General features: G+C 29.0%; 1 protein-coding gene and 1 long non-coding RNA gene across 3 annotated transcripts in view; one reads left to right on the top strand and one right to left on the bottom strand.

Moving 5' to 3' along the window:
• LOC118187187 (uncharacterized) overlaps window positions 1-24,263 on the bottom strand; it is a 59,179-nt gene that overhangs the window by 8,700 nt on the left and 26,216 nt on the right. For both annotated transcript variants that reach the window (XM_035357385.2, XM_035357386.2), the window contains exons 3-9: window positions 24,124-24,230; window positions 20,243-20,467; window positions 7,996-8,133; window positions 5,443-5,567; window positions 2,346-2,470; window positions 905-1,065; window positions 88-285 (exon numbers count right to left, since the gene is read on the bottom strand). In XM_035357385.2, coding sequence (XP_035213276.1) covers window positions 88-285; window positions 905-1,065; window positions 2,346-2,470; window positions 5,443-5,567; window positions 7,996-8,133; window positions 20,243-20,467; window positions 24,124-24,230 — 1,079 coding nt within the window. The remainder of the gene's footprint in view (window positions 1-87; window positions 286-904; window positions 1,066-2,345; window positions 2,471-5,442; window positions 5,568-7,995; window positions 8,134-20,242; window positions 20,468-24,123; window positions 24,231-24,263) is intronic.
• Window positions 5,527-6,680, top strand: LOC118187189 (uncharacterized). The gene is made up of 2 exons (XR_004757901.2): window positions 5,527-5,666; window positions 6,448-6,680. It is a non-coding gene; the product is annotated as an uncharacterized LOC118187189 (long non-coding RNA).

Below are 24,263 nucleotides of genomic sequence, written 5' to 3'. Positions count from 1 at the left end.
TTAATTTATTTATTCTTGAATAGTTTTATCTCATATGGAATGTCGTCTTATATTTAAGAACAGTACAATATTAAAAAAAAGCATTACCTTTGTACGACACTTTATGAAAAAATTGTACTTCTGATGATGTAAGCGATTATACAGAGAAACTGTGGCAGAACACCTGCAGCAGGCATTAAATTGGGTTTTAGTAGCTAAAGGCATTTCAACCGATCCTAGTGTTGTCAAGTCGTAGGGTTGTCCATAAAACTGAAGCAATTTAATTCCATTTTCCTTGTCACATACCTGTAGAGGATTAGTTTGAAAAAGATTTTAAACCAAAGATAATTTTTGTTAAAAAAAATTCACAATGTATAAAAGATACAAATTGTACTTTGAAATTCATTTAAAAAAATAAGCCTAATACAGTTTTACATTTAAGTAAATTAAAAAAATCTTAATTAAAGTACAATTAACTCTTTTATGGCACATCCTCTACAGAAGGACAGCACCATTTAGAACCATGGGCAATCGTTTTACATTTTAGAGATCAGGTTAGATTTAGATATAAGCTTACAAGAACAGTTTCAGAACTTTTTTATACATATGGCATTCTTTTCAAAAAATTTTTTTCACTTCACTGAAAATATTGATCTGTTCTATTGGTACTTTTAATATGGTTTAAAATTATACTGAATCATTTATTCTGATTTGAAAAAGATCAAATGGAACCAGAGAAGAACGTGCACTGGAAGGCAACTGATCTATGTTATCAAGACACAACGAAAGTTCACTAAATCCAAATGGAGGACACTACTAATTAAAAAGTGCTTATGGAGGACACTACTTACTAAAAAGTGCTTCTAATATGTTTTGATAGATAAGAATATTTTAATCATTTGAAAAGAATAAACATATATTATACCTGACATTTCATTTCATTTGTAATACTGTCCAAAATGTTCAGACACGGGTAAGTATTTGCACATTTTTGTAATTCTTCATCCCATGTATCTTTCAATAAAGTTGATTTCTTAGCTTCACTCACTTGCTCGATTTCCTTGATGTTACTTAGGAAGTATTCATCTGAAAATATTTCATTTAAGAACTCTTATAAAAAATTAATAAAAATCTAGTGCAATTTAAAATGCATTATAATAAAGCAAGAAATAATATGTAAATAATTTAGAAGGTAAGTAGGATATTTATAACTACAAGTTAAATCAAACACTCAAAAAAAAAAAAAAAAAAAAAAAAAAAAAAAAAAATTAACTGCAAAAAAATTGTAGATTCTTTAAGTATCACAAATTTTTAAGCACGTGGCTATGAAATGCAAATTTTAAGCATAGGCTATGAAATGCAAATATAATAAAACAGTAAAACTTCATAGATCGAGCATGTACCTTTTATTTAGTTAAAGCATGCTTGTACATGTTGAAGAAATTAAAATCATACTTGCAACAGCATTGCTTGTAATAACCATCCTAAATTTTATAATAGTAAAATAACAGATTCTCAAATCTGATATTATGTGCAACAGTATCTTAAAAGTGTTGGCAAAGCTTAAATCTGAAGACCATGGAAGTAGTTGGATGTTCTGGAATTCAGGCAAGTATACATTGAATCATGTCCAAGTGTTGGTGAACTAGTGCATTACTTGTACTGAAATAATCTCTTCTAGATGCACAAAGAATGTGAAAAGGTGCTCATTAATCAGCCAAAGCATTTTGGTAATAAGAAACATTTAACGACTTCTTGTTTCACAAAAAGGCTGTCCCTAACATTGAAAAGAATAGAATAATCTGGGTTTGTTTTATGAATACTGCATTCACGTTATCAATAAACATGATATAACAAAATTGGTTTTTCATGTGACCAATTGGTTTTTCATATGTATGAAAAGTGTCTTAGATGTAATTATCAGCCATAGGATTACAAATACTTCGCAGATAGAATAATTTGAGTAACTTTTTTAAAAGGGAAGGGAGCTGATTATACTATTGCACACCATGAATTTTATTTTGTCATTTATTTTTACACATGTATAGCTTACAATTTTAAAAAATGATTGAAGATTAACAAAAAATTTGATTTTAATATATATATATATATATATATGTATAGTGTACTTGAATTGATGATAATTTACGTTATTTTGGGAATAAAATTGATTAAATGAAACATTAAATTTTTTAAATAGTAATCTTATATGGCATATAAAAATGAGCATATAAGAATTATTTTTTAGCAGTGATCCTGGATATAACTATTCTTTTCTATGCTACTTTCTATTTCTTTCTTCTACTCTATGCTGATATACTAAAAGAGAGTAAGTAACAAATAAAAGTGCCTGAATACAACATTACCATTTTCATTGGTTATTTCAGACAGAAAATTCGGATCCAGAGCTTGACTGATGAGTGTTTGTAGGAAGACTTCAAAATTATCTCTTAAGGGGTCAGGAGGGGCAGTTACATTTTCATCTGGAAATCTAAAAAAATATTTTTTGTAATCTACTAAATATTCTAAGATTCAAGATAACTGAAATAAGTATCTTATCATGCATAATACATTCAGCAAGACTCAAGGAGACCCAAATATTAACTCCATTTTGCAAAATATTTAACTTATATAAACAATCAATTGACAAGCAGCCTCTGGAAAGGGGATAAAAACATATTAAAATTAATAAGGAATTATCATGGAAACTAGTTTCCCCTTAACTTTTCAGAGCCATATTTAAAGCTTTACAGTAACAAAGCTTAACAGTAACATGGCAAAACAAGTACTGACACAAATTTTATCAAAAGCTGAAACAAAAGTTCTTGGCAGAAAGAAAATACAGCTCGGTTATTTTTTTCTCAATGATTACGTGATGTACATTTTCTCTTTGCTTTTCTCACTGATCTGCTATTCATTCAGCTTATTTTCTCTGCCTCTACTGAAAATTCTTTTGCTCCTATTGACGGCGGGTCAGTGTCCCTTTGAAATTGACAAGTTTTGTTAAAAAAACAACACAACTGCCAACTTCATAACAATAAAAATTCATAAAGAAGTAAATTGAATTTTACAGGAAAAAGTAAGATATCTGAAAAATGTAAAACAGTTGCATGCAAAAAACAACGGACTTCAAAAAATCGAAAAATAGATGAATGACATTAAAACTGTAATTTATATCAGTTATTAGCCTTTAAAATTTTAATTTTAGATTAAAGATTTCCAAAATGTGTGCAATTAAAAAGAAAAAGCTATTTTGAAAGATTAAGAGAGAAATAATGTTTTATTTTATGCTACTTTGAAGATACTGCAACATTACTATATTTGTTAAAAATATAAGAAAATTCATAAACCTCTGAATAAAAAAAAAATTAGAAAAACTATTGGTATAATTGCTAAAATGCAGATAAGTTATCAAACTTACTGACGCAAAACCACAGAATTCATATTCCAAATAAAGAAGATGAATTCAAACTTTAATCAGAATATCACCCATTTTATATACAAATTTGATGAGAAACTGCCAAAATGGCACAGCTTTTAGCATCTTAAAAATAAAAGTGAATTTTACCCATAAAATCTAAAATGTTCGTACGAATTGTGAAAAATTCATAAAAGTTGGCAGTCTTATAGTTGTGGTTTTCCCCTATTTTAATTTAGTATAATAATTAAGATGGCCTTTAACACGCTTTACTGCTGTAATTGAGAAATAACATGGTATAGTACAAAAATCAATACTGTTATATTCCTGAAATTACCAAATACAGTATAAAAGTCAGAAATATATGGATTTTAGATCAACAGTTTAAATCTAGTAAGATAATATGTTGACAAGTACAAGTAGAAGCTAGGCCAGCACCTCTGTAGTACAAGTGATTGAGATCTAGCTGCTCTTAAGGTTCTACCCCAATTTGAGGGAGAAAAGTGTATGTGGGGAAAAGGTTTGAGGATCTCCCACTTCAACCCTCTTTCTCTATCACCAACTATTACAACTTTCTCTGTTACTATATATTTTCAGATACTATATGCTCATAGACATTCATGCCTTCTCGAGGAGTTGAACCTGGATTCACTGGTATGACAATCAGCATCACTAACAACTATACTGGCTAGGCAGCAACGACATGTAGACATGGCAAAATTAAAACTTAGCTAATTGTATAGAAGAATAATAACCCTATCAACAACAGAACCAACACCAGAGCTGATATGGCTGCATCGAGCGGCAGAAGGTTTTTATAATTTAGAAAAGCATCAAACGGTAAAAATAAGGGAGAGCAAAATTTTCAGACCTTACAAGAGGTACTGGGTATTTTTTTTTTTTTTTAAATTTATTTAGGGAGGTACCAGGAAGCAGAGTTTGCACTGGTCGGCTCTTTCTTATGGCCAATCAAGGGCCAAAAGTGTGATCTTGGCCAGTATCAATACAATATTAATACATTATTATTAGCTGCAATGCAACTCACTACCCTGCAAGTGTTTGAAAGTGACAGGTATAAATCAGTTAGTCAAGACAAAATTTCCATTTACAGTAAACTGCTTTCTTTTGTTGAGTATTATAATCTCCATTTCTAAGTTTTATAAGGGAAAATTTTATTTTACTTATTTATTCTTTAGCTGGTAATCTGGAGGTCCCAATATTAGATCATTCTGGATTTCAATATCCAGATTTAGTATTTCGTACTGTATCACATTTGCTACCGCATATGGCTATGCTGCAAATATGAATCTTATATGGCATCTGTAATATAAAAGGGCTTCAGTTATAGTATAGGTAGTAAAAAAAATTAAATAATATTGACGAAAATGCTCTTCCCTTTCAACAAGCATTTAGCTACTTGCTATTGTTATGATATTAACTATCTTCTGATTCTGTTCATTGTTATACTGTATTACAAAAGCCAATATGCATTTTAGAAATTAGTAGAGGATTTTAAAGCAGCTAATTTCCACATAATTTTTATCTTTGAAATTATGATAGATTCCCAGAGTATCTTAATTTTTTAGGCACCCCCCCCCAAAAAAAAACTTTAAATTAAATATTTGGTTACAGAACATATACACAACACACTAAAACCTCTTATTTTTCAAGATATGCTTTAATGTTTATTATATCTTCCATGCAATTGCATGCATTTTTAAGATGTACTTCAAAATATATTGTAAGAACAGAAAAGAAGACTGGTATTCCGTGGGTTAAACTTGAATACTTAAACTGGTTCAAATTTAAGTTTATTGGTGGCCTCAGGGATTAAAACAATCATACTATTCAGAAAGATAAGATAGCTTTCTTCACTATTTCACTGATTGTCTATGATAAGTAACAACCTTGAAAAATGTGTGCAGTAATATAACAAATTATTATAGTACTTATAACTATAACTAACAAAAGTAGCAGTTTGCAAAGGTAAGTAAAAAACAGTTTAAAAACCTGCCATTTATATTCATAATTAATAAAATGCTTACTCTTCAACAGGTTCATTCACTGCAGGACCTAAGTATTCCACTATAAATACTACACGATTATGCGATACAATCTTCACATTGGCTGTCACATAGTTTGAAAATGATATTTCATTCCAAGCTGCATACTGCAAGAAGGGAAAAAAACAATGCAACTAAATTTACAGCAGTGAAGTTGATTTACATTTACCAGAGGTTCTCAACCAGAGCAGAATTTCATAGTTTTGGTCAGTCTTTTATTTAGTTGTTAAGTATTTCATTTTAATTTATGAGTATGAAAAACTAATTTATTCAAGTTTTGGTACTTACCAAAACCATTTCCTACACTTTGTGTTGTTTAATTTATAAAACACATAAAAAATATAATCTAAATCTAAATAAACATACACATGTATTCTTTAAGTTTTGGAAGTGGGGCATAACTTAGCAATGGTGAAAGGGATGCATGGGGCAAAAAAGGTTGAGAACGACTGATTTCAACTAATAAAAGTAAATAACATTTCTTCTTAAATTTTTTCAATGTTCCTTCAAGAGCTTCACCATTTTATTAAGCACTTATTTTCATTATAAGTTTGATATAATATTAAATTAAATTAAAGAGTAACTGTTTTTTTATTCTCATAAGTACTTAACATCAGTCATAAATAACCCTTAAGAAACTGAATACAAGGGCATACTTTATATCTGTTATTAGTTACATTTTACATCAATGTAATTCATAAATCACACATTAAAATGCCTTATAATATTAACAAGGAGTTACATTTCTGAAGAAAAAGAATACTTTTTCAAAGTAGCATAAGTCTAGGAAAAAAACTGGCATAACAGTAATTTCTTTTATAGTTGCATTTCTCTCCTCCCCCTATTTTTTGGGTAACAAGCAATACTTATTGCTTCATTGCTGTAAATCCTAAAAAATCAGACTAAAAAAGCTGCTGATTTTTAAGTAATAGTGATTGAGAATGTCTGTATGTAGACTAACAGAAGTTCTCTAATATTTTTTTCCAGCTACCATTATTCAAGAAAACGGTGGAGATTTTATGAAGCATGAATTTCTCTTGATAAAGGATAATAGGTTAAGTATAATTCGCTAGGTATAAGTTCCTTCTTCAAAAATAATCCATTTTTTGTTTCTAATCATGCAACTGATAATAACTCAACTGTCTAAGAGTTACCAAATATAATTCAAATTACCTGTATTCAAAAAATTTTAACACAGGTCACTGCAGTGTTTGCTTTTATGACTGACTATGTAATTAATTATCGGTGTAATTTCACATTTATTCATTGTTATAGTGAAATTTGGGTTATCCATTAATCTGTTGCCATGATGGATAAATAGATAATAGAAATTTTGTCTAATACTGTAAAAAAATATGGGTAATAATATATTGTAGTATAATAGATCCATTTATATCGCAAAAACTGCACAACACTAAAAAGTCATTAAAATTGAAAATTCATCACATTCATAAGAGTGAGGCTCCTTAGCTGCCTCTATGTTAGGGAGAGCCAGAACTGGTTAAGATGATACTGGGCAGCACTTTTTTTTAATTTACTATATATAAAAAGTGAAATTTTTAGAATGTTTACATTCCTGTTCATAACTTTAAACAATATTCCATAAGTTTTTCAAAATTTATTACCTTAATTTTATACTTTTTACCTTAATTTCATTAAATTTCACTAGAAGGAAGGGGGGACTTTTTAAAATAAAATATTTTGTATCTCTGCTGTAGAATTTCCATTTTGTATCTTGGTTTTTCTGACTGAGATTTCACATTCATCACAGCAATCATATCTGAACACTTTTTTAATGTTCAGTTTATTAAGACAAATAAAAATAATTTTAAGTTAAAAAAATTTATCATATATGTGGAAAACTATTATACCCCCTCCCTTCAAAAACATTACGTCTTTAAAAGATCAGTCATTCCAAATAGTAATTTTTACCTATCACTGGCTTAAAACAACCAGAGTATGAAAAAGATAAAATTCTTTAAAGAAAATAATTCAGGTGTTTGGTCTAGGTATGTTATATCTTTAAGAAAGGTGAGGCATAAATAGCATACCTTTAAGTATTATTACTCGGACTTTACTTTTCCTCAAAGGGATAAATGATTTTAAAAAATTAACATTACCTCAGATGAACATAGCTTTTCAGGTAACAGTCTAAGGAGAAAAACATATCCTACATTTGAGTCAGTATAGTAATTTGCTTACCCTGCGTATTTTATATTCGTTAAAACACTTCTTGTAATACACAAATGGACCAAAAAATATTCCACTTCATGAAATAAATCAACTTTGTACATTCATTTTCTAAATTAACACAGGCAAGACAAGTATACCAATATTAAAGAAAACAGTAAATCAAAACTAAAATTTAAGCATACTTTCTATATATTACAATACAGACATAAAAAGGGGATATATATATTAATATTTCAAAGTTATGAAAAATTTACATCCAAGATCTAAAAAAAATCAATTTAGTTTTGTTCTCATTAAAATATGGAAACTTAAAATAATTTTGCATGTAACCATTCAACTTACAGTGTAAGTACTGCGATACAGAAGCAAGCCATCCTGTTCAAACCACTCAAAACGTTGAAGCATATTAGTTTCTTTATCCACTCTCCATAGAAATGGTGTTGGTTCATTTATGTCAGCTTTGGCTACTAGAAATCGTTCCTAAAAATAAAGATGTGTTACTTAAAATCAAATACATAAATATTTACAGCATCAGAGACAATTTGAATTCTTAATTTCCATTCCAGAAATATTTAAAGAATATCACAAAAAATATCTCATTTAATAAAAACTTCCAAAAAGGCACTAATATTAGAAAAATATGTTACAGTTACTTTAAATATTCTAAAAGAGTTTAGCCATACATGTTAAATTGGAGCTTAATTTCAAACACTCTTACATTGAAAATTCTGCCACATTAAGGAGATATAAAAAGGAAAAACAAAAGTAATTGTCCATATGATACTGATAAATTTGACTATTATTATTTAAAATTTTTCCAATATGCATTTGAAAGCATTTGGAATTTCTAATACTTCAATTAACACTTATTTATATTTTTATGTAATTCACACTCACCTGAGAACGTTGCCTTAAAATCTACAATATCACGTTAAATGTTAAGCATTTTAATCTCCACCAACCTACTGAGAATAACAGTTAGATTTTGTTAAAAAAAACTTCCTTCCATTTATAGTATTTAATTGACTTTCAATACATAACAGGTATTACTTTGCTTCAGAGCAATGAAGCTGTATTTTACAGTTTAAATTTTTTTTGAAAGTATGAAAGATCATAAGAATTGCATAATGCAGTTGAAATAGATTATTGTATTATATAAATTTCCAGTGAAAGCCCTAAGCATTAATCATTATGCGTGCATTATTTGAAGAGTTTGGAATAGAAAATACAATATGTTTGCAAAAAAGAAGTAATTTAGATAAATACAGATTATTTACACGAGTTAAAATGCATACTTTCCTGCTCAAATTTTACTTTTTCTGTAAATTAAAAAATAAATGAAAAAGTTGTAGCTTCAGCTCAGAAATAAAATGTGGAAAATAGTTACAATATATTGGCACAAAATTCATATCTGCGATTTTTTTTTTTTTTACTTAGAATGAATCCACTATGATTAATTTCAAAAATAACAAAATTATACAATGTTACAATCATGATTATATACAATGGAAACGTTCATTATAAAAACATCAAGAATTGGCTTAGTGAGAAATGACTTGAATGTAAACTGTCAGTATGATAACGCTCATGCAGAATTGGCTTAGTGGTGAACTGACTTGCAAACTTTCAGTATGGTAATGCTCATAAAGAATTGGCTACTTCAAACTAACCAACTATTACTGATTCTTGCAATGAAAAGCATGCAAGTTAAAAATGAAGTGTCAGTTTGTACTATTTATGAAAATATTCATTATGATTGTGCCTATACTATTACACAGTTCATCATAAGGCAATACGCATAATTCAGTGGAAGATATTTCTTTCCACTTTTAACAAAAAGAAACCCTAGTCGATTTTAAAAAAAAATTTAAAAAAAAAGTTACTCTGAAGAAGTCTTGCAGATTTGTTGCAATCATTATATTTGAACTGTTTTTTTAGACTTAAGAAATGGTTTTGAATTTGTTATTTATATGTTGTGTTAAAGATAAGATTTCTTTCTAAAAACAGCAAAATTTCAGAAAAAAAAAAAAAAAAATACTTATAAAGGTAGTAATTACAATGAGCATATAAAAAAATTTCAGCACGTACCGGTTATCTTTTTTTAAAATATTTGTGCTAAAGTTGATGTCGATAAGAACCTTCTTTTTATTTGATGTAGTTATATTATTTCAGAATTATATACTGCAATTTTTTTATGAAATCAATGTGTTGCAAGTTTAATACATTTAGAATGTATTGGTCACATAAGAAATTTTGTGTGCAGTATTTTTTTATATTTATATTTTCACAATTTCATTAAGTATCCAACTTTTAATTATAGTGCGAGTCCTTATAAATATCAATATTTTTACGGTTTAAGAAATATAGTTGAATTTGAGATTAATGTACAACTTTTCATTAGGTGACTATTAACAAAGTTTTAGTGTTTAAAATATAGTAAAATAAATAATCATTAATTTTGTTTAAGTAAAGTAACAACAATAAAAATCTGAGCTCTATATAACCATTTATTTATAAATAACTTAAAACGAAAACTGGCCATACATATGAAATTTAATAGCATATTTAAAATACAAGTGACAATACAAGTTTGACCTGAGAAATATACAAACAAATGATATAGCAAATATATTTGAAAGAATCTGAATGAATTACTTCATTAAAAACGAATCGTGTATTAAAAACTTTCTTGATTACTTCAGTCATTGAAATCAATCTATTTCATAACACTTTACCTACAGCAGTTTAAAACTAATTTAATCTTGTTAATTAAAACTATTTCATTAATCATTCATTTCATATAAAAAGTATATTTTTTTAAATTAATCCTATTTTGTTAGAAAATGCAGTATTTACATTTGAAATAATAACCAGTCTGATTTTAAGATGAAGCACATACCTACAGTAATTAAAAACTAATTTCATCACTTCATATAAAAAAAAGTATATTTTTTATATAGTTATGATCTCAACAGTTGACCGAATTTTCAAATCTGCTTATTCATCCTGAAGCACAAAAAAAGTCACTTTTTTTTAAAATTTCATTTTGTTAGGAAATGAAATATTAACAATTAAAATAAAAAAACAAGAAATATTTACAATTAAAATTTAAAAAAAAATCTGATTTTTAAGACTAAAGCACACTTAATATCATTCAAAAGCAGATTTAAACTCTAAAATGCACACTTTTATCATTTTCAAATAATTAGTACTTAATGAATTTAAAAGTAGTCATAAATAAAACAGTTTAGAGGTATGTGATCCAAGATCAGAGTTCTGGAATATTACAAATTGTTTCATTCCAAATGGGTTGCAATATTTATTTTCTAAGGCAGGAATTTTAATAATTCCTGAACAAAATGCACATAAATCATAAGCAAAATAAAACTTGAACTAGTTAACTATATCTGATTAATCATCCATACCTAATGCTGCTTGTTTTATAAAATCTTAAATACTTTTCATACATGGTTATTACATTTCATAAAACATAATGAATTTAAAATAAATAATGTTTTTGCTTTCAGAAAATTTAAGAATTTTTATTCAAAATACTTTAGATATTAAAATTAATATTATTAATGTCTGAAATAAAACTCTCATATAAGGATAGTGCTTGTTTGTTTGGTGAGGGGAGCAACAGAAGTTATTTAGAATTCCCCCTTTAAAATAACAGCCTTCTTGTCTCCATATAATTTACATTTATATACCTAACTGGATAGCAAAAACTGATTCTTATTCTCAGCAAATCCTAACATGTAGTGTCCCTCTTTTATTCTTTATATTGCAACCTATCTAAAACATTACACATTGTTAAATACAATTGCATGATTCTCCAAAACGCAGAAGTATTCTAATTTGAAGTGAAAAATTCAATTTTTGTCAACTGCCAACGTAGGTTAAATATATATCACTTTCATATCAAAGGATTAAGTACATGCAGAGGGACCAATATTTTAAGGAAAAAAATTAATTCATGTTTTTTTTTTTATTGCAAAAATATATTTTCAAACTAAATGTTATTCAGAGGAAGGGAGAACTCTGGCAAAAGAACATATATTATGTTGAATTATTAAAAGATATGCATTGTAATAATTAGTTAAAAGAACTGAATTCTTTGTGCCAGTTTTCCCCCTCTTCATTTATTCAAATCTTATGTATTTAGTGCAATATTAATTTTACATATCATTTTTCTTCTTGTTGGACTGAGAATCGAGCATATTTATTTAACATAGGCTTTAACCTCAGTTTCACAGCAAACATCATTACAACAGATATCAATTTAAGAAATAAGAACAAGCTTAGGATAAATACCATAAATAATTTAATTCAGTACTCATGCTTTGCTTAAGATTTAAAAGGACATATTCATTACAAAAGCAGAACTAAACACCTGAGATCCACAGTACCATGAGGAAGCATTAAGAAGACAGCACAGATAAAAAAATTCTCAAATGTATCTTTCATATTAAATAAATTTGGGACAATAAAAGATTGTCAGATATTTTTACATACACAAATTCAGGGTTTTTTTGTTTTTTAACACTACACTTTTTATATCATTACAGAAAATAAAAAAAAGATGCATGTACCAAGCTATGAGCAAGATCTACATAATATTCATGCACAAGCATGCATACTTTATTTACTTGTGCATTCCTACCAGTTTTACCGATGTTGCTGCTTGAAAACTGGGAGTGGTATATACCATTTCTAAAGAGAAGAACTTAAAGGAAAAACTTATCAGATTTATATTTAGAGAGTCAGAGATCCATTAATATTATTCTGCTATATATTTTAGGAAAGTGGTCACAATTTTAATTCTTTTCCACTGTACATCCATCTTATACCTTAATGCCAGAAATCAAAAACTTATAAATCATATGCTAAGAATGCTTAGGAGGAAAATACTAAGTACTAGAAATAAATAATCCTTTTTCAACCAATTCACAAAGTACTATATACTTCTTTCTCAACTGATTTACAAGATCTAAGAAATAGTATTTCCCCCGTAACCTCCTAACTAGAAAATTGTGATTTTGCTTTCTAGTCAGAATAGAATATGATTTTAGATGATTTGTTTTTTCCTAACTAACAACGGTGGTAGAATGAAATAATTTTAGAAGACTAAGAACTACTGTAAGATTCCTGGATTTCAATGTCAAGCAAAAAGATTTATTCACCATAGCAACCATCAAGGCAATTAGGAGGGAGATTCAAAAAGAAAGTCATATTTGATTCAAAATTTTATTGCCACACTACATAATACAACAATGGTACATCATGATATTTTTCAATATAATCATTCTGTCTTTATTTGTTGGAATATTCAACTAAACATTCCATCCCCTGATAACAGTAATTTGCTCCAGCTGATAGATTCATCGTTGAGCCATAGTTTGTATCGCCTTGAAAAAATGCTGTCCAGACATCAAATTCTTGTATTTTCTATGGCCATTATTCTGTAATTATTGAAAATTATTTCGTTAATCTGCAGGATAGTACTTTTTGTAATCCTTGTTGATGGATTTCCTTTACTGATTAGCATTAGTAAAATATCTGCGACCACATTCAAATTGCCGGTACCATTTAATTGTGACTGGAGCTGACACTGCTTTTTCCCCCATATATGTTCATATTCGTGGGTGAATCCAGACAGATATTTTGTCAAAGAAGTTTCTTGTATTTTAAACAGAGTCACTTCCACTTAAGATTTTGCTCCTGTGCTATGTATGATGCACCTCTTAAACACTGCCACAATGAATTTTTCTGCACGAAGATAAAGGCATTAGTTTTATTCTGTATGTGCAGTACTCTAGTTGTGCAATTCTATGGAGTCGTGCCAACCAATGTAACTCATTTTTTTAATACTTTGTATAAAATCTTAAAACCTCAAGTTAAAATTCTTCTGAATTAATTTCCAAGATTTTGTTCCTGTGGATTTCAGTTACAGAAATAATAGTAACATTGTATCAACTGAACTGATATGAAATATGTAAAATTTTCATTACACTTATCTATTATTTTATGCTGCAACATACAAATATGAAAAATAAAAAGGGCAGGGTTTATATAAAAAATGAAAATAACCTGAATTAGCATGAACACTTTATTAAAAATTTTATAGTTTGATTTCAGTTCAGGGATATTTATTAAGAGCATTACCTTTTAAATTAAGTTCAACAGAGTTAAAATTTTTACTGGAGTTACAAAGATTGAGAAAACAGATTATTCAAATCTTTCTGTAAACTGAATAACACAAAGATGAAATTTTTACAAATCTAATCAATACACTGAGAAAAACAGATTATTCAAATCTTTCTGTAAATTTAATAACACAAAGATGAATTTTTTACAAATCTAATAATATAAACTAGGAAAAAAAGTTTTAATAACATAAAATTTACTAACACTTCTAAAGTAGTAATACTAATTATCAAAGTTCATATTATATTTTCTCCAGAAAATTTATGCAATGTCGGTTGTATCAATATTTTTTCATTTTAAATACTTTACATTTTAGCTGATACATGCTCAATGTATCTTCACACCATATTAAAAATTCTTCATTATTTATAAATTTAAAAGTTTTAAAAATGGAGGGAATTTCTCATGAGAATTCTAAAATTGACCAGTATTTCCAAGAAATCAACCATCAATGAATATTGCCCAAAACAACCACCTCCACAGTGGACCAAATTGTGGGAAGTCCTCCGAGAATACTGAAGATATATAGATTGACAAATACAGTGGCTGATAACGAAATTGTGAAGAATTTACGATTTAACTATTTCAAAACTGTTTATTACATATTTAATTGAGCATACTGTTCTCAAATTTTGATTTAGAATGAAATTTAATTACTTGATATAATTAACTAAAAATGTGTTCAAAAATAAAAATGTGAAAGACAATTTGTTGTTTCTGTTTTCTTTATTATATATACATACCGAATATTTACTGTAGTATATAAACTAAAGAGTAAGCTAAGTGAGAGAGAGATCCAAAGAACTCAAAAATATTCAATTACTAAATACTTTATGTTTCCCTCTTTAATTTCAGAGTTTGAATATAGTTAACAACAGGTTTTAATGCAAAAATTATGAAATTTATATTTCTTAGAAGAAACAAAAACTGCATTCATCCTGAAAACTGAGCATTGCTTCTCTCCACAAATCTGCTTCAAAAGCCAAAAAGGTCTGTGAATTCTCATGTCATTCCTTGTGATTCTGTTTGTACCCTTAAATATTATTTGATTCAACATGAAGTGGAACATTTGTTTAATGATTTGTCTGGCTCATTGAACATTGAACAAATGCATGCAACAGAATTTTATCTGATCTATTTATTGTAACAAAATAAATCACCCTTAATGAGCTCCAAAAACAAAGTTTTAACACCATGGAACTGGCTGAAAATAATGGAGAAGGTTGAATTATAAAATAAAAGAAGCAAGAACCTAATATGCTGAGCCATAAGGTATCCAAAACAGATAAAATGATTCATCATGGCAGACATATCTTAATACAGACAAGCTTTCCATGACCTAAGAGGATCTTCTTTATAAGACTGTGTAGAAGAGCACATTTAAAATGCTTATGACCAAATTTCCAATACACAAAAAATACAGCTATTAGTTTACGAAAGGTTATTTGTATGGCACACTGAAGAAATCTTCAATCTTTTTTTATTTTATTTTCAAATCTCAAAATTATCCATTATTATGTTTCAAACTAATCATCTTCCACAATTAGCTCTCACCTCATTTTACTGTAAAATGTGTTCATAAAAGATTGCATGAATAAATATTTCTTTAATAGTTGGTTGTAGATTCACGATTCCTGTTGAAGAAATATAGGATTTCTGGCAACATGATATATAGTTGTGTCATTCACTATGAAATAGTTTAATAAAGTAATGGATTTTATTTTACACGTGCCAACGGAAATTTCAATTAAATCATTTATCTTACTAAAATGTAAAATTAGCCCTGAAAAAATTTAGAATTTTGAGACACCTTTATTTACAAAGGAAATCTTGACTTTAGGGCCATAAAACACTTAATAGCTTTTTTTTTTTTTTTTTTTTTAAATTTTAGCATGTTACAAGTAACAATTTTGAAACCCATACTCACATACTTATATTTTCCTAACAGAGAATGTACCTTTGTATTCAAAACTGCAAGTGCAGTAAAACTTAATACTACAGTAATTTTGAGGACACACTAGTTTTGTCTAATTTGGCCAGCTGAGTGATCATGTATTTCTTCGGGAGACTGTACAGAAACATCCACTTCATATATTTTTACTAAAAGACGTAGACAATGTCCATAATAACATAACGTTATTTGATTAATTTCTTAAAAATGAACTTGTGCACTTACACACCAACCTATTCCAAAGATCAGTCATTGAATCATTTTTTAAACATCGCATACACCGATATACAACAGGAAATTGGTCTACAGCGTATGTTTGCATATGTAAAGCTACTTCATTGTGAAGAATTTATGAAAATGTGCAAAGTAATTTGTCTAATTTCTATGAATACGGATTTTTTTTTTTTTTAAATTGGTAATGCAGAACAGTTTTAGATTTTACCTTTCGGTAGAAATTTTCCTACAATAATCAAAAAGGAAAACAGTGCACTGCAGAATTATACGTAAATTAAAAAAAGTGTTATGAATAACAGTTTTTACAGTTAACAAATAAATTTAAGTTTATTTCTAATGGTAAAAAAAGATATTAATTATCTATGAAAAGTGCTAGAAAGTTACGATAGTACCAAAGTAAAATGCAATTAATCATTATAATTAAATGCCGAGCATTTAATATATCCTTTTCTTACAAAAAAAAAAAAAAAAAACTTTAATCACTTTTAAATTCAATATATGTAGTGTTCATGCAAAAGAGAAAAGTTAAATTGTACTGATGATATTCAGTCTACTTAAAAAAGCTATTGCAGCTAGGTAATGCAATTTTATATTGGGAAATGGCACAGGAAAAAAAAAAAAAAAAGTGATATTGAAAGTATGCTTTGAGAATGGAAGTGGACTACAAAATATAATCTAGAAATTCTTTAAACTTCGTCCCCCAATCTGCCATAAACCAATGTTGGAAAGATTTTTCAGATCCTGGTTTCTCTAGTTTCTACCATTCCACAGATTTTGCTACATCCCAAATTTTTCTGACCATTATTGTAAGAAATACCTGCATTATTATATGACCAGGCTCCTACAATACATGATGATATCTGTAGTACCTGGAATAATTTACAGCAAAATAGGAATTGCATTAAACATTAGCTCTGGTTTTGAGATTTTCAAGATATGCACTGAAAATTGTTTTATGACAAAAAAAAAAAAAAAGGCTGATAAGCTGAATGCCTTAAAAACAATATATAGCTATCTACTTTTATTAAGTACAGCGTATCTCAAATTTTTATTTTCTAATTTAATTGTGAAGTAATTGCATTGTTTTCCAAATTTTAATCCAGATAGATTTGATATTTTACACAGCATAATATTATATAAGGGAGGATTGAAAGTAATGAAGACTATTTTCTTTTTCCAAAATTTTAATAATAGATAAGACAAAATAAAACACATACACAGTGAAACTACATATCTACATAGCTATTTTTCAGCACAAGAACAGAAATACTTTTGTCTTCATGGCATAGGTTTTAGCATCCTTTTGTTCATGCATAGCCATACGGGCTATCTGAGGATGATCAAATGGACTTTTGTCAGCCAAATCCAAGCATTGGACATCAAATAGTTAAAAATGTGAATGTTTGCAAATTTTAACCAATTTTCCATTTAGTTCATAAGAAATACAGACCGCATAATCTTCAACTGTAAGCAAGATTAATAAATATAATTCTTTTCAAAAGTTCATGCTTCTTTCACCAGGCTGACAGCTGATCCATCCAAATCAGTTGGTAATACAACAACAGTTCAGTCAACTTGCATCTAGCTGTTTGCAAATTCAAAACATTCTGTATGCTGCATTTCGGTCCTTTCTCACAGTTGAAAATGAATGTTACTATAAACATAAAAGTACCTGTAAAAACAGAATTATAAAAGGAACAGTTCAGACTATACAGTAAAAATGGCTATCAATGGTAGAGTAGGACCAACGATTCTTAACATTTCAATAATTCTTTTGTCGCCCACATGCTTCAAAGCAGTTTTTAGTCAAAGTGATGCTAAAACCATGGAAGGACTGTCTGTACCTTGGCATTTAGGCAGAATTATGGCTTATCACATGAAATAATTGGGATCCACAAGCGATACAAAAAATAATGCGAGTCACATCTTGGAAGTTACTTAAAATTTCACTTTCTTTCACACTTCCATGATAATTCTGTTTGTTTTCAATGAAAATAGAAAGTGAAGCTAAATTTAAGGATCAGAAAAAATAATCACATAAAATGTACACATTTCATGGAAAAATATGTCGAAGATTTTGCTGCACCTCCAGAAGAGAAACATGTGCTATTCTTTTGGAAATTCCTTTGGGAAATGGTGTCATATAATTTTAAAATTCTTATTCCAGTGGTAAGATAGTGATATTCATGCTACACTAAGCTTAATTTACATATATCAGATAATTTAAATGATTACTTTATTCTGACCCATTAATTTACAGCAGGATATCATTACATAAAAACATTATTTTTTAACATATTGTTAAAAAATTAATTTTTCCTAGTTTATTCAATAAATAAAAGGAATACTAGTATAAAGAAAATTATATAGAAATAACTGTAGTAGCAGAAATGTTTTTATAATATGAGAAATCTTCTGAATATAATTACCACATGTGATAAAAATACAAATATGAGAAGAAACAAGAAATCTAGATTTACTAAGTGCACAACACTTTTATACAGTAACTTAATAATATATTTATACATTTAACACTCAATGTACTTACATGTTCATACAAATAGATTAACATCTTTGCTCATACCCACAAATACTTATTTAGCATAATATAATAATGAAAACTATACTGCAGACATAAAAGGATATTATACCAAGGTTAAATGGCTTGCTTTTTGTTATTCTATGCTAAAAATAAAAAATTACGAAAATGAGCAAGAATAGCTTCAATATAATGAATTGAAGACTATTATCAGATATTTTTTATGCTCAATTAATTATGTGAGCTCAACAATTTTACTTAATTTTGTTAGGAGGAATAACTAACAATTCTGCTGTCATAAAGAATTTCCTTATCTTAATACTACACTTCTTCCATTATATGGCATTTGAATAAAAATATCGTGGATCCAAAAATTAAACAGTAAAGATGAGATGTTTAAATTACAAGGTAATGATTAAAAATATAGTAAATTAATGTATTTTTATGAATTGTCAATTTAGTTGAGAAAGATTTTTTTGAATGCCATTTCCATTTCTGAAAATCTTTTCTCATCTATATGAACTTATAAAATGAAGAACCTGAATAATAATAATAATAAAAAGAGTACTGATAAATAACAAAGCAAACATAACTTGCTTTGTACTTCAATAATAGGGAAGACAATATTAGAAATGGACTAATGTTTATATGAAAAACCAATCAAATAGACAAAAATGAAAAATTAATGTGCTGACTTCTTTAAAAGGTGTTAGTTTTAGCATAAAAGGAATTCTTAAGCAAAGCATCCGAGTTGTACTGAAACAGATTTCAGTCCTTTTTTACGCAACACAAATTTTTCACAGCTTTTTTATTGATACAACAAATTTTTTGTTGCCATGATTAAAAATTACAAGGAAATCAAAAATTGGGAAATACACACAGATTTACGAAAAGTACATTAAAAAGACACTGAGATTAGTACATGAAATGTTAAAAAGATATATATATATATATCTTTTCAATATGTTAATTTTTAATACTGAAATGCGAAATGTGTACACTTCACATCTTTTAAAATATTTTGGCAGTAAAAATAGCAGTGACAGACATATTCTTTACTACCCTACGACAAACACTCATCTCAATTATTCACTTCATTTACTATTTTTATAACAAATATATACACATAAGCATATTTTAAATACTTTTTTTTTTTTACCCTGCAATGCCCATTTTAATTTTACATGAAAAGCATAACCAATAAGCAAACTTTTTAATAAAACATGCTCAAACATACTACGAAAATGCAACAAGCATTGGATTCATTGTTTTTTTAGAATCTTTAAAATGCACCAACAATTCTTTTAATTTTCCCCTTCAGTCTTCCCTATGTTCACATGCAAATAAAATTTCATGTACAAACCAGAGATATACTACAATAGACTTAACATTTACAGTGCAACAAATATATTTTTCAATTAATTTTTCCAGTATTTCTTGATAAATGTTAAATAGGAATGTAATATTAAATATAAGCCATTATGAAATCGTATAGGGAGAAAATAATTGTCCACACGCATGGCGTGCATTATAAAAACAATACAGATGGAGGGTGGTTAACCCACATAATGGTGTTTAGTATAAAAAAGATGGATTTTTGTAGAAGCATAGCACTTCAATTAAGTTGAAAGTAAAGCACTTCAAATATTAACACACACCTTTTCTTTTCTCACTCTTACGACAGGTTCTAATATTTCTTTCTTACAAACAGTGGCAGGTACAGATTTTTCTGTTGAAGTCTTTCTTGGCTGAGATTCACGTGATTTCTTTCTTTCCCTCTTTGCAGCCGGGGCATTACCAGCTGAACTTCTTCGCCCTCCTACCTTAGGCCCACGTTTTTTAACCACAGACTGAATACCGTGGGATTTTATATGGTCTGTAGCCTATAAAAGAAAAATTTGGAGAAAGAACATTATTTAATAGCAGTTTTAAACTAAGAAACATAATATCTTGCTTCCAAAGCACTTTTTTCTTGGGGGGGAAAGCATATATCTTTTTTTTTTTTTTTTACTCATATTATTTCTCTGCATTCTGAGATTCTGCAAAGTCAGATTATTTACATGGAACTGACTATTTAAATTAAAACTGGCTAAAATAAATTCAGTTTCAATTCTTTGAGAAGCTGCATTCATTACTCAATACAGTACATCAAACAGCAAGATCTGATTATCATCTAGATCAGCAGTTCTTAACCCCGTGCCTGCGGGCGCCAATGTGCCTGTGAAGCTATTTTTGTGTGCCTGCGACTGTCCGCTATATACTATATGTAATGCCAAAAATCGCATTGAATGCAACTATTTTGAATTTTTTTGTTACCTTTTTAATGTAGGGTATTGTTTATGATGCTTATGATTGCAATAAAATAAAGAAATATTAAGAATTGTTAAACTTTTTTTTAAACTGCACCCCCGCCAGCATTTCCTATTTGTCAGATGTGCCCAGACGGGGAATAAGGTTAAGAACCTCTGATCTACACCCTCAGATTTCAGAAGGATCAAAATCCCATCATACTTCTTCAAGATCTTGTTTTTTCATCATAAAGGCAAGAAAAGTGGTTATTTAGGGTCTCGTACAGTTAATCTGGCCCCGGACAGTACTGTTTAGCAACAGAAATTTTATGTCAGGTTACATGCTAATGAAATACACAGAATATCATCCAGATTTTCTGAAGGCTGAGAAATTCAACAGCATCTTCAGTAGATTAAGAAATCAGCATCTTTTTTAAAAAGAGTTGTAATTTACACAAAAATTTGCCTAAAGGAATGAAAAGTTTAAATCTGAAATGCATTGTAAAACCTTACTAACACTCAAATGCTACATTTACAAAGTAAGGTCTAAACAGAAGATATCCCTTCACAATGCAAGGCCGTACTGCAAATGAAACAATGACAAGCTTCAAATTTACATCTGTTCTGTAAAATTTACAGCTATTTTTTACAGATTTTAAAACTTAAATCTTTTAGTTCAGTTACTGTACACAACTCAATACAAAACTACTATCATACATCAATGTGTGCCTGGGAGCTTTTCACTAAATATGGCACCAACTTAAATCTAATTTTATTCTCCAAGTTCAAAACTTAACTCAAGTGCATCATTTAGCAACAGCTAATTACCAACCAGGCAGCTGCGATGAAATGTCTGAAAAATGCCTTATAGGAATAATTCTTCTGCTGCCATGTAAACAGGCAGTTTTCCTGTATTCGGTCGGAAAACACTCATTTTGATACACTAAGCAAATGAACAATGAAACTGTAATCACAATTATTTCAATAATGGGAAATAAAAAATGCTGTTATTTATTTGTTCTTATTACTTCAGGGACAGGCCATGTATGTTGATTTGTGTGATGTGTATATAAAGACAACATCAACAACTAAACAATCTGTATCCATACTTTATAACCAACACTCCAGTCAGAACAACTAATCATGTTTATGAATTAAAATGACATTTTTATTAAACTAAATTATATATTTCCTACGTGACTTTTGTCTTTTCACAACAGTTTTGAAAAAAAATCAAAAGCTAAAAATTTAAAGCAACAAATGATAAAAACGGTAAAAATGATAAAACAATGATAAAAACTTATTCCCTCAAAACTAGAAGCTATTAAAACTGTATTAGCCAGAAGCAATAAATGCATATTATTCAATAAACAGTATGAGAATTGTTAACATTATAGAAAAAACATGATATGCAATACACCATGTATATAAATCATACGGACACCTTTCAATTAATCTGAAGATAAACAACTAGCATTTAAAACAAGACTCTGTAACAACTGGCAACTTTTTGAATAATACAGCAATGTATGAAACCTGTCTCATAACTAGCAGGCAGCTATTTCCAATCACGAAATGGTAAGATGAATAGCAAAATATAATGATCTTCACACTTTTCATGAATCTGAATGCCAAAGGAACTCATTTTAGAAAGAAATATGTTACTCCTAAAATGAAACCTTCATAAAAAATGCTGAGCATATTAAAAGGCTAACAAACATGAAAAAGCTTCTTTTGCATGAACAAAAATTGTTAAAAATTTGGAATGGCAATAATAAGGAAAAGGATCTAAAAAATAATGGCTAAAAACTACAGAATCTCAAAGATCAATTCAGTCAGCAGGAACTACTAAGAATTTAAATAAGCCATACTCCTGTTTATGAAAAGAGCAACATGATGAAAGAATTATCAGAATTGAATGAAATTTCATCCATATATAATGATTAAATTCCCAAAATAATACAAGAATATTAAATGCCCCAAATCAGTATTTTGATGAAACCACCATAATGATCCAATAAAAGCTCCTATTTAATGTGGCACTGGATCAAATAGGTTTTGACTGTGTACCTGATGAATAACATATCTATTGCCTCCTATTCAAGCCTAAAGTTGATTTATGCTGGATGTGTGACAAATGTCACAAGCAAAGTTCCTATGCACTAAATCCTACACAAATTCAACAGGTGACATATTTGGTGAATGGGCAAGCCAAGATGATGTGATATCTGACAATGAAGGGTACAGCACTTTAAGCTCCACAACCTCCCTGATGTAGCAGCTGCTGATGACACTACCTTCAATTCTTAGCAGATGAACTGCCTATCATATGATAACGGACTCCTGAAAGTTGCACCCTTCCACCCAAGCATCTAATATGTATTTGACTACCAATATACTCCATACTCAAGCAGGATTCTTCATAAAAGACTATCTGCTGCCAATCAACACACCAGTGGCATTGTTGATGAGCCCACTGGAGCCACAAGCATCAGTGGTTTTCGAGGGAGGAGATGAAGAATCCTATGCAGAGATATGCATGTATGACTATAAAAAATTGTGCAGCAGATGCCTGCAAGCTGTTGAACCTGACAATGACATATATACATGTGGTATCCGTTAGTTCAACACAGCCACCAGAGGGCATCATGCATGAACTAACAGCGAGAGCAAAAGATAGATGGATGTTGATTCCACGCAAAGGTGGTAACAAAAGAACTCTGTTAAAATAGCAAGCGCAAGTAGGTGCTGTGTAGCTATTTAAATACTTCAAGTCATGCAGAACTGTATTTGTATCTAACAAGTGCGAGAACGTGCAATGGTATTGTTATTTAATTCAAATCTGTAGCTTTTCTATTATTATTCATTAAATGTCTGTGGTGTAGAAGTGTTATTTACTTAAGGATATCTTCAACTCCCCATTCACATACATGTAGGTGAGCAATAATGCTGTGCCAGCTGTTGAGAAGCTACACAGTCTGTGACCATCATATAGATGCGGTATCGTTCATTCCATACTGATGTAACATTTTATGGTACAATTCCAGGTTTGTAATTAACATTGCATTGTTAAGCTCACTGCTTCAACACAGGCATTACTGATGAGGTTTTATGTCCCATATAAACCAAGAGTCTTACAATAAAAAAATCATTTTTCTAACAGGCCAGTCAGTCAATTAAGAACTGTTATTTATTTTCACTGAGGTTGCCTTGAAAAATCTTCAATGATATATTTTTAGCATTTTTATTACCTTCGGAGTTTTAGAAGATGGTGTCCATGCGGGATCAGAGTCCGAATCATCTATAATGTCAACTTCATCATCACTAAGCTCAATTGGTTCTTTTTTAATTGAAGGTCCTAAAAGCCAAAGATAGCACATAGACAAAATAC

Source organism: Stegodyphus dumicola, chromosome 8 (assembly GCF_044657685.1).
Source record: "Stegodyphus dumicola isolate Sdum_Otavi_A_Nest chromosome 8, ASM4465768v1".
Taxonomy (NCBI): Eukaryota; Metazoa; Arthropoda; class Arachnida; order Araneae; family Eresidae; genus Stegodyphus; species Stegodyphus dumicola.
Note: the sequence above shows the minus strand (reverse complement) of the source record. Positions and strands in the feature narration are given on the sequence as shown.